The sequence below is a fragment of the Typopeltis vanoorti genome, chromosome 7 (genome assembly GCF_054136105.1).
Source record: "Typopeltis vanoorti isolate ZY-2024b chromosome 7, IOZ_Tvanoo_1.0, whole genome shotgun sequence".
Classification (NCBI taxonomy): Eukaryota; Metazoa; Arthropoda; class Arachnida; order Uropygi; family Thelyphonidae; genus Typopeltis; species Typopeltis vanoorti.
In genome coordinates, this window is record NC_143555.1 from 96773182 (window position 1) to 96786153 (window position 12972).

The window sequence follows — 12972 nt, forward strand, 5'->3', positions numbered from 1 at the left end:
GTGTGTTTTAGTGTTTGTTCCAGTAGCTGCCTTTTCGCTGTTTGCCCTGGTTTCCTGGTGAAAACAAACAGACTCTTGTTTAACTGCGCGACACCCCAGCCGGCATGAAATTCTGTCATTTTGTACCATCATTTAATATTGTGGTTTAAACCAATAAGGATACAATTCGATCAGCTAAATCTCAAATTGCCAGCCCATCCTCGTTCGTTCGGTATCCAGGTAGATACCTAACAGGGTGCACCACGAGAAGGTGAGGAGTGGACATTAGGTCAGAAACCCTGGCCGGTTCTCCACATTCCTTTAAAGGCTATGTGGAGGTCTCCTCTCAGTTATACAGATTTGACCCTTAAGCACCCTGCAGAAAGACCTTTATATTATTAATATTTTGGAAGAAGCTCTGGTCCCACTGTAAGAATATCCTCCTATTCTTCATGCTTGGTAGACATATCTGATTTTTGATAGGTCGAGGGCCTACCTTTGTCTGGCTTATATTTGTCATGTGATTTGGGGAAGGATGGCCGGTGTCCATCTCTTCCTCAAGAAATATGTCACATACATCCATATGATATGTCATGGTCAGTTCTTGTGTTTACTTTAGATTCAGTGGATGATGAAATTATCCATTTTTTTTGCAGAGTAGTCTGGTAATTTTTCTTTATGTTCCTGGGCATGATTTTCTTGACAAACAGATTCTAATTAATGGGCCTATTTCAGGAGTAAGACCAGTTTCACCATTAATGTGCTCTAAAGAAATCACTCAGGATCATGAAAGTTCAGATAGGTGGTTAAAGTACAAAAAAAAAAAGTTGATTAAAAACAGGATTCAGGAATAAATAGCAGTATGATACTCTATGGGGCAAGATGGCTTTGTGAAAGTTATAGGTCTTTTCTTAGTAATTGACCCACTATCTATAATTAAGTGATAGTTTTGTTGAAAAACTATCACTTAATTATAGACTATCAATTATAGACTTAATTATTAATTATAAACTATCACTGAAAAACAGCATTCTTCAAAATGACTATACTATACTATTAGGCTGGACTTTCCAAAGTTAGTTTGAAAGGATAGACACTGCAAGGAACCTTATTATGTAAGGTTGAACAAATGGAGGATGGACATGAAGTTTGTAACATAGATAAGAGAGTAGCAGAGGATGGAGGGGAAGATGTATCAGAAAGAAAGCAGGTGACCAATGGTGTGCCACAGACCTCTTTACCATTTGGACCAATGATGTTTAATTTGTTCCATAATGAAGAACACTCAGTATACAATTCCAAGATGTTGTGCACATTTATGGTGGAGAGATGCATAAGACTGGTTAAAATGGAAGAAGCATGGAGAGGCATCCATCCAGCAGTGGACTGAAGAAAACTTTGATGATATTGGAAATGATTTGAGGAAGAATATTCAGTTGTTCAGTAATAATGCTAAACTGAGAGGGGAGTAACTTTAATAAATGTGACACACTGAGAGAAGATCCAAATAGACTGGTCGTTTGGCAAAAGATAATGGCTACTGATTCAATGTGAAAAATTGTAAAGTTATATATTTTGGACAATAAAAAACCTACAGACTGCATATAGATGGAGCTGGAGAACAAGAAATTGACAAGACTATAATTTAGATGTAATGGCAGATGGAGTTGAAGATCAAAGGATATATATTGGGGGGGAAAAAAGTGGTCAGAACAACTCATAACAGTTGTTTCTTGGATGTTCAGAAATCATCTCAAGAATGAGATGATTTCTCTAATGGAAGAAAGAAGAAAATAAAAAAATAAAGACACCCCAGAAGGGAAAATATAATATAGAACCCTGAATGACAAATTGAGAAGGGAAGCAGAAAGAAGTAGAGAAGATTGGCTTAAAAAACAATGTGAAGAAATGGAAAATTATGAGAGAGTTGGAAGGTATGATCTTTTATATGAAAAAGCAAGAAGCATGAATCACAAGAGAAATGGAATTCAAGTTAGAGGCATAGAAAATAAGAATGGAGAAATCATAACTGAAGAAGATAAAATCCTAATGAGATGGAAGGAATACATTGAAGATCTATATGGCAAGGAAAATAGACCAAATGAGTTGCCATTAGAAGATATAAAGAAGGTAAATGAAGATGATCTAGGCCTGAGATTTTGAAGATAGAAATAGAAATGGCCATTAAAGAACTAAAATGTGGAAAGGCAGAAGGAATAGATGAAATACCTGCAGAATTCCTGAAACAACTTCAGAAGAAAGGAACTGAAGAAATAACCAAAATAATAAATTTAATTTATAACAAAGGAGAACTACCAAAAGATTTTATGACCTTAATATTTATACCTATACCAAAGAAAAGTAATGCAGTGAACTGCAAGGATTTTAGAACAATAAGCCTCCTTTCCCATACATCAAAAATACTTATGAGAATCTTAACACGAAGAATTGCATCTAAAGTGGAAGAATTTCTTGGAGAAGATCAGTTTGGTTTCAGGAAGGGTAGGGGAACAAGAGATGCGATTGGACTGTTAAGAATAGTAAGTGAAAGAAGTCTGGAAGTGAATAAAGAAGTTAATATTTGTTATATAGATTTTGAAAAAGGTTTTGACTTTGTAAAATGGGATAAGATGGTGGAAGTAATGGAAAAGATTGGTATAGATTGGAAAGCTAGAAGGCTAATTATTTCACTATATATGGGACAAACTGCCATGGTGAGAGACATATATGGTACAACAGAACCAGGTATCATTGGACGAGGAGTAAGACAAGGCTGTTCTCTGTCACCAATTTTGTTTAACATGTATTCTGAAGCAATGTTTAAAGAAGCACTGGAGAATTCAGAAGAAGGAATAAAGATTAGAGGTAGACAGATATTTGCAATAAGATATGCAGATGACAAGGCATTATTATCAAATACCAAAACAGGACTACAACACCAGATGAACAGATTATTGGAATCCTGTATCCATTATGAAATGAAAATTAACATCAGAAAAACAAAGGTAATGAAAATAGCAAGGAAAAAGCCAAATATGGATATCAGAATAAATGGGGAAAAATTGAATCAAGTAAAGACATTTAAATATCTAGGAAGTGTGATTAGCAGCAATGGAAGATGTAAAAGTGACATAAAAGCAAGAATAGCAATGGGAAGAGATGCCTTTAATAGAAAATGGAATTTATTCAGAAATAAAATGGATAGAAACCTAAAGAAAAGACTAATAAAATGTTATGTGTGGAGTGTTGCCCTCTAAGCAGCTGAAACTTGGACATTGAAGAAAGAAGAAATTAAGATTTTGGAAAGCTTTGAGATGTGGATTTAAAGAAAGATGGAAAAAATCAAATGGACAGATAAAATAACTAATGAAGAAGTCTTAAAAAGAGTAGAAGAAGAAAGAAGTCTGTTAAGGAGATTAAAAAGAAGCAAGGGAAACTGGATCGGACATATTCTGAGAGGGAATGGAATCATCAGAGATGCCATCGAAGGAAAAATAAATGGAAAAAGACCCAGAGGAAGAGTAAGGAAAACAGTGCTAGATGACATGCTGAATGGAGACAGGTACACAACCTTGAAAGAGAAGGCTCAGAAGAGAGTGGAAGGAAAGTTTCTGCTACTAAAAGAAGAACCTGCTCAATTGCAGAACACTCTAGAACATAGGTTCCCAAACTTTTTCGGGCCACCGCCCACTTTGCAAGACATAAATTTTGTAACGATCCCCATTAAAACAGTTTTCCACATTCAAGCCATTTGATATTTTTGATGTAAATAGCACCTAATGATACATTACTGCTTATGCCGTTAAAATTTTAAAAAGATGTGGCCAATATGTGCTTCATGTTGAACACAGTTATTGCTATACCAATTTTGGTGAAACGTAGCCCATATTTAAAGATTGTAAAATGTATGCTCGAATAACATTATGCACAGTTTCATACAATGGTTTAAATATGAAAATGTGGAATACAATTAAGAGATTGCATTGCATTAGTAAGAATCTTATTATAATAATTAAAACACCATTAAATATATTACAAAATTGTTTATTTCTAACTTATGAAGTAAAAATACAAAGCAAAAATAACAAATTAATGTGAAGTTTCATACAATGATTTAAATATGAAAATGCGGAATACATATTAAGAGATTGCATTATATTAGTAAGAATCTTATTGTAATAATTAAAACACCATGAAATGTATTAGATGGTTTATTTCGAACTTACAAAGTAAAAATACAAAGAAAAAATAAATTAATGTGAAGGATGAGCCTGGTGCATTTTTAAAAGTTTGTTAATATCGGGTTCAACCTTCATTAAAAACAGTCATAAATTGCCACGCTCAGTTATATGCAATCGGTTCCTTTTCTTAGATAGTAAATTCACTACAGCACTAAACCCACGCTCAGCCAAATAAGAAGATGGAAATGCAATTAAAAATTTCTGCACTATTTCCCATAATCCAGGGTACAGTGTCGGTATTGATTTTTGAAGCCAGAACTCTTGGTATCCAGTTTTGAATTTTATTTTTAGTTCTTCATTTGTTGTGAGTTCTATGAGTTCCACTTCTAAATTTGATGATCCTGCTGTGCTTACATGTGAGAATGGATCTAGAACCCAATTTGGTATATTCATGTTTAGAATATCCTTGAATCGCTCATTGAAATCAGCATGGAGAACCTCCACGTGTTGGCAGTATGTAAGTAAATCTTCCTTTTTGAGAGACACTGCTGATAAATTTAAAAAGTAGCTATATTCCCCTCGGCCCATATTCCGCTTGAACAGAAGAAGTTTCCTTACAAAAGCGGCAATAAAGTTTTTTGTTTTAATTAAATTCAATTCATCACCTTGTAGTTGTAGATTGACTTCATTAAATATTTTATAGAGGTCTGCCAAATAAGTGATGTAATTTTTGGATGTAATCAGGTTGGCCCACAATCCGCCGTCTCTGTTTTCTAAGGACTCTAGTACGGAATCAAACAAATTGTAAAATCAATTCAGACAAATAACTTTTAAAAGCCAGCGAACTTCTGTATGAAGCAGCAAACAATTGAAATCTTCATGGTTTTCACTACAAAGTTGGTTAAACAATCTGTCACTCAGTGAATTGCTTCTAATCTTGTTGACTACTCTAATAACATAATGGAGCGACGTGTGCAGGCGTTCACTTAAATTTTTCGCAACCAAATATTGACGATGAAGAACACAATGTATAGCGAGTACATTTGGTACTGCTTGTTTCAAATGCCCTTGTGGCGCCCTGTCATTGCTGGAGCACCATCAGTAGCAGCAGACAAAATATTACGAATAGGAATGTCTTTCTCTTGAAAAAACTTATTCATGATATTAAACATAGATTCTCCCTTTGTATCCGCTTCCAAGTTTTTAGCAAATAATAATTCTTGACAAACTTTTTCTTCTTTTATGAATTGTACGTATGATAAGAGTAGTGGTTCATTATTTGGGAGAGTTGATTCATCGAGCTGAATAGAAAATTGGCATGTCTTCAAATAATCGCACAATGATTTTTCAATGTCTTCAGCCATTTCATTGATTCTTCTTTGCACTGAATTATTGCTCAAAGGAATTTTCCTGATGATATCTGACGCTGGCTTATGAAGCACAGTGTTTATTACATCTTTTACTGCCGGCAAGATTAATTCCTCAATTAATTGTGGAATTAATCTTGCCATGTGGTTTTCCCGCTTTTGTGTGGTTTTCTCACTTTTGTGATTAATAATGAAATATTATAAGAAGCTTGTAATCCATCATTATTTGTTTCGTGGACAACGTAAAAAGTTTTGATATAGTTAGACGTTTAAAATATTTTTCTTCTAGTACTTGAAAATAGGACAAATCTTTATCCTTTTTGTCAGCATGCATTTTAATCAAATGCTCTTGTAGCCTAGAAGGCATTCATTGCTTCATTTGAAAACACTTTTTGGCAAATCAAGCACATGGGTAATAATTGGTTTAAAATATTTTTCTTCTAGTACTTGAAAATAGGACAAATCATTATCCTTTTTGTCAGCATGCATTTTAATCAAATGCTCTTGTAGCCTAGAAGGCTTTCATTGCTTCATTTGAAAACACTTTTTGGAAAATCAAGCACATGGGTAATAATTGGTTCGTAGGAGACTGAATAAAACCATATTTCAAATACTCAATACTGTACTGTCGACATTTCTTCTTATATTCAGACATAATGAAGTAATAAAATTTGCAAAAATATTCACAAAATAAAATATTTAATTTACACTTTGTATGACTCCACTTATCTATCACACTTTCGATTGATGATTGTTGGCAAAGCACACAAAAAAATAATGAAACTTATTCAACCACTGGTATTTATAGATTTGAAATCTAGCCCAAATCGACTTGCATACATTGACTTGTTTACCATCGTACTCGTGCTTTGAACAAGTCACTGCAAGCACCCATATTCCTGTCAAAACATGCTGAATTGAGTGAATTACCTACATACTACTAGTTAAGACTCGTCTGCTGCTTGGATAGACTAAAGCCTGTATGGCACAATCAATTTTTACAATAGCAAAAAACGAATAAATTTTTTAAGTATATAAAAAATAGAAATTAAAATATCCTGTATGACACGTTCAATTTTTTATTTTGCACGCAAGCGCATTTTGTTCGTCCGACCACGACATTGTCCGAATAATTATAAATAATAATTAATAAATAAAATAATTACACAAGATATAAACAACAAACCTACAAAACATAACCACAGAAAACAGTATAATAAGTTTCGAATAATATTTGCTTTGTTTTTTCCCTCTAGTTAGCAATATAAGTTAGTACTAACTACGCTAACTAAAATTCACGATTTAATTTCTTTCTTGCCATTATTATTTTTACTCGTAATATTAAATTATATAAAATTGGGTTTATTTTTGTACAAATCAATTAGAAAAGTGATTTTATATATTTTATATATATTTTGAAATGAAATATAACGAATATATGTGCTACTGTAAACATAACCTATTATACACACATATATATACATGCTCTATTTTCTCATTGACATAGAAAATTGACATCTATTTCTATCTGACATGGTAAATTTTCAAATGATTAAATAATTGAAATAGAAAATTGATCGTGTAAGACGGGCATAAGATGAATTAAAATGCAATATTTAAATTTTAGATGATTATCTAATCGCAAAATCATGAAAATAATTAATTTTTAAATATATATTTTTAATTTCTTCTATAAAGAGCCACTGACCCCTAGACTGCCTGAATGCCCCCAAATGCTTCTGATCCCACTATAGCTCCCCCCCCCCTCCCTAGAAGGCTTCAGCACCCACTGGGGGGTGGTACTGCCCACTTTGGGAACCTATGCTTTAGAAGAAGGCTTGATATGACCTGTGCACAGATTTGATTGCCTGGATTTCTTAGTAATGTGGAAAGTGGTGGAGAGGATTTCTATCATATTTTCATATAAGTTATTAAATGAGTTTTATAGAGTAAGCGCTAAAGAAATCTTTCAATACAAGACTGGATGGGGGAGAACAAAGAGGTTTCCCAGAAAGTTGTGTAAGCAAGTAATGATGTAAGAACTAAATTTTTTTGCTTGGAGGAATGATAAGTGCAATGGATTGCTAGAAGTAGTCATGACTGATCTGTCAATGACCACATTTAAAGAAAGGTATGATAGGCATCGTCAATAATGGTTAGCACAGGTTACCTATAACAAGTCTTCAGACTTGAATGGAGATGCCTGTATAATAATAATATACCAAATTACTTTAGATGAGACAATAATCAGTTAAATTTTACATGTTAAACTTAGTGAATGATGGCAAATCTTAATAAATATTTAATAAACTACATTGCTTCTTACCTGATAACTGATGTTTATTAAAATTTGGTTTTTTAGGTCTAGTCATAAGCTCCTGTAGCTCCGGATTAGGAAGTGGTCTATCAAATTGCCTGAATAATATTAAAAGAGCAAAATCACATATGCAAAAGGAGAAAAAAATTAACTATCAATATCTTTAAAACAATACTATACACAAGTGTAAAATCATTTTAAAGCATTTCTAAAAGGATCACAAACTCAACAGAAACGTATATTTAAAAAAATAATATATTCAACTGCAAACATACATACATACACACACACCTTAGTACTGTTTAGTTTTTCTTTATTGTTTGTTGAAAAAAAATAACCTTGGTTATAAATTAAATTAAAGCAAGAAATTATATTCTTGTTTAATCCTTTATCGAGGTGTAAGGAACGTGAAGCATCTTCACGACTAGGCTACTTGTATATCGAGGCTAATGATTTCACATTAATTGCTTTGGTATCCCATAATGCAAAGCATGCATCCTTTTGAGTGTGTATAATGCTGTGCATTATGGGAAGGGCCACTACTCAGACTGGTTTTGACCTTTATTGAAATCTCATCAGTGGGAGCATTCATATGCAAACTTTGCTTATACCTAAAGAATTAAACAAGAATATAATTTCTTGGCATCTTTAATTTAAGGTGCCCTCCATTACCATGTTTAAATTTTGCATTGATAGCTGTTTATTCATGTCGAAGTTCATGAAACAAAAACTACACAAAAATTGGAATGAAAATCAATAATTTACTGACTAAAATTATTTACAAGCTGATTTCACTAGATCAGGCTAGCATTATCAGGAACATTAACAATACAAATTGGTGAGAACAACAAGGAAAGTCAAATGCATGAAGGACAACAATGGTGATCTTCATGGTCATTTCTGTTAATAATGTTGATTAGTAGATGAGGGTAGTGTGCAAGATCATGTCAACAGTTCTGTTACAATTATAAGTTCATCAGAATTAGTGCTGCTTCTAGGAACACTCTCAATGATTTAAACTCAGATTTAAGAAGTAGCATAACTTTCTTCCATCTGATGAAATGAAATAGTCTCCTACCAAGGAAGGTTGCTAGTTTGCTTTTTTTGATTGTCTATACTGGATGTATTTTTTAATGTTTTTTCCTTACCAATATAGTCCATCCTGTCTGTCCAAAATGGTGAGTTTTACACTGGCAGGGGATGTTGCAGACTGCTGGGAAGGAAAGAGAATCCTGGTAATCCTTGATTTGTTTCAGGAAGGCAGAAACTTTGTTTAGAGTTTTGTATACTGTACTGATTTTGTGCTGTTTCAGGAGGAAGCCTAGTTTATCTGTCGAATGTGTAATGCAGGGTAAAGAAATGGTGTCCCAAACTGTGTTCTGCGGAAAGTGAATAAGTGTTCCGTGAAAAATCATCAAAATTAATATGAGCTTGGAATGGTTTTAAATGTTGCAACAAGTTCAAACATGTTTGAAAATCAAGAACTCTCAGAAAAGCAAAATGACAAGTCTATTAGAAATTTATTTAACATAAAATTAACAATGGCATGGCTTTCTGGTGAGACAGAAATGAAATATCGAAAATTCAACTAGTTTTGGTAAAAAAAAATACTGTTGCCCTTCCCGTTGTCATATTTAGTTGAATGTGGCTTTAGTGCTGTAAATGACTTGCTACTGAAAAAAAGAAATCATCTAGATATCACAAACCATGGAGATTTGAGATTGAAAATGACTAAATTAGTACAATAAAAACTCTTCGCAGCAGACATCAAGCTCAAGGATCGCATTAACTTGGATTTTATTAGTAATTAGCAGTAAAATCTATATATATCGCACTCATACTTTGGGATTTTAGGCCAAATTTAGTGCTAAAGATTCACGATTCCTTGTATAAGTCAGCAATGGGTAAAAGCAGGGAGCCCGATGCTACAATACCTTCATGTTTTTTAAAAAAGAGCTAGCTATTCTATCTAAAATATCCCAATTTAAGACAATGGTTTTAAGAGTTCACAAATGTCGGGGGAAAGGAGAATTTGTGTATTATCTACCTGGAAAAAGGGATGAAACATTGCAAGCTCACTAAGCAACTCCTCTAATTGAAGGTTCTGTATAGTGGTTTTAAATTGTGTGTTTGGAGTTGTTTTTTATGCAAGACGATGTCTTGCTGATGTGTTGTTGAATTCAAATGCCAAGTGTTTGGAGTTAATAGGGTGTGACAATTTATTGCATCTCATCATGGATGCCATGATGAGATGCAATAGCTCCTGGTTTGTGGATCTTAGAAACAATGTATATTCTTGGTGTATGTGTGGATAAAAAAAAAAATCTTTAATCTGGACATATTATCAACTGGCCAACTTGAAATGTTATTGAAGAAGGAAAACATTACAAGTTGGCCAACTTATAGCCTTAATATTTTAGCTACAAGGAAAGTAGACAGATGAGTTGCTCACAGGTTCAGTCCAACACACACACACACACACACACACACACACACACACACACACACACACACACACACACACACACACACACACACAAACACACACATGTACGTGTGGGCTTTGCTATGCAGCCCAGAAACTTAGAATTTGCAAAACTTTAGCCTCCAGGGCAGAACAAATTTCATCTTCAGGATGAATGGATACAAAGAAAGATCCTTGCCAAACTCCTTAAAAAAAGAACAAGTCCTCCCCCTCCACTCAAACCAAACTATACACTGAGTGACCACTTTATTAGGAATGGCATTTAATAATGAGTGGACTCCCCCCCCCCCCATTTGCCTTAAGAATGGTCTCTATTTTTTGGGCATTGATTCAACTGAGAGTTTAAAATGTTCCTCTGGGATGTTTGTCCATGCTATTACAATGGCATTGTCCAACTTACAGTTACAAATTGGTGGCAGGAATTACATTGCTGTTGTGAACTGCTTGTTCCACCTCATCCCAGAGATGCTTTATTGGGTTGAGGTCTGGGAACTGAGCTGGCCACTGAAGTAAAGGAAATTCACTATCACATTCCTTGAACCACTTCAACACACTACAAACTTTGTTCCATGGTGCACTGTCTTGCTAGAAGTTATCATTTGACAATGGGTAAACATGATCAGCAATGATGTTAAGATAGGTTGTGGACTACAGGTGTTATTCAATTGGTAAAGGGGACATAATATGTGACAAGAAAACACTCCACACCATTACATCCTTGCCAGCAGCCTGAGTTGTTGCTACTTGGCAGGAAGAGTCCATAGCATGATGTGGTTGCCACCATATTCTGTTTCTGCCATCAGCATGATACAGTACAAACTGAGACTCATCAGATCAGAAAACATTTTTCCAGTCGTCAGCAGTCCAGTGTTGATCACATGCCCACTGAAGCGGCATTTTTCAGTTCTTAGTTAACAGCATTGGGACCCTGGGATGACTGTCTGCTCCTGTACCCCATCCGTGACAGAGATGTGATTTGACTGGATATATGGCCTTCTCATCATGTTTCACAATCCTTGCCATTTTTCTCTAACCTCCTGCATCAATGAGATGTTTCCATGGCCATAGGCTTGAATCTGCTTATTACACCACTCGTAGTACACCCTAAACACTGAGAGCATGAAAAGTCCAGAAGAGTAGTTGTTTATGAGATACTAGTACCGCATATCTGGCATCAACAATCACACTATGCTCAAAGTTATTTAAGTCACACCTTTTACCTATCCTGATGCATTAAACACATAAAACAGAACTATTGGATGCTTGTCTGCTTGATTTATATAGCAAATTGTAGTCACGTGACTCAACATCTTCAGGAAATGTCTCTTTTCCTAAATTGGGAGGTGTTCTTAATAAGTAGCTACTCAGTGTACATACACTATCTTTATCTAGTTAAGGGCTCAACAGATAACTGAATTTCCTCCTGAAACACAAAATCAGTATAGTATACAAACCTCTAAACAAAATTTATGCCAAAACGATTGCTAGGATTCTCTTTCCTTTCCAGGAGTCTGCAGCTTTCTCTGCCAGTGTGGAACTCAGTATTTTAAACAGGAAACTATTTTAGTCAAGAAAAAAAAAAAAGAGTTAAAAAATACATCCAGTATGGAAAAACCAAAAAGCAAACTAGTCTAACATTATTGGAGGAGGACTATATCATTTCATCAGATGAAAGAAAGCCAGTCCACTTCAAAAATCCCAGTTTGAATCAGAGAAAGAGAGATTGGGTGTTCCTGGAAGTGGCACAAGTTATAGTGATTTTGGTACACTGCTCTATCTACTTATCAACATTAATAACAGAAATTACCATGAAGAGCACCACAGTTGCCCTCTATGCATGTGAATGTCTTTGTTCTCACAGTCATTCAATTCTTTGTCTTAGTGACTGTGTATTATTAAAGTGCCTCTGATAATGCTAGGTCAAACTAGTGAAATCAAATTGTAAATAATTACTTTTAGTCAATAAATTACTTATTTGCATTCCAGTTTTTTTATGTAGTTTTTGTTCCAGAAACTTTGACATTAACCATAAGTGCCCTTTAGAGGATGGATAACCATAAATTTAAATTGGAAGAGTCAGGCTATATTTGGTTACAGAATCGTCTGCCAGATCTCCAGCAAATTACGCCTGTTGAAGTGGGGGGAGGAATGATTCATAGCTAATGCTGATTCTAAAAATAGTCTCTCAGACCTATAGTGACTTCTCCGTAACACATGTTCTTATATGAAATTAATTATATTCTTTTCCTCTTGGTGTTGTTTATACTATAAAACAATGTTATGAATAACCAACAACACCTAAGTCTATTAATATGTACACAAATTCTACATGAACTTCTTCAATCAATTAGGTAAGTGGAAACTAAAATTGTTAAGACAAACAAACAGGTATGTCTTCCTAAAAAGATGGTGGGATACTATTACATTTCTAACTGCTTAAAATTCAAACAGAAGTTCCATTCAGCAAAAAAGCCACACATTTATAGGCAAGTGAGCTAAGCATTAACCCCAGAGAAGACCTGTGAGTAGCCTGATGCATGTGCTACTATATCATGGTATCACAGGAGCAGTTTTCTGAAATTCCAAATTCTGAACTGTGGTCAATTCTCTATATCATTTTTCAAACTAGGGCAACTAATGAAT

The 12972-nt window shown here is 34.4% G+C and overlaps 1 protein-coding gene across 5 annotated transcripts in view; it reads right to left on the reverse strand.

Moving 5' to 3' along the window:
- The window catches only part of LOC150104886 (uncharacterized), a 695785-nt gene that overhangs the window by 172738 nt on the left and 510075 nt on the right, over positions 1–12972 (reverse strand). For all 5 annotated transcript variants that reach the window (XM_090395398.1, XM_090395401.1, XM_090395397.1 and 2 more), the window contains exon 23: positions 7854–7942. In XM_090395398.1, coding sequence (XP_090251524.1) covers positions 7854–7942 — 89 coding nt within the window. The remainder of the gene's footprint in view (positions 1–7853; positions 7943–12972) is intronic.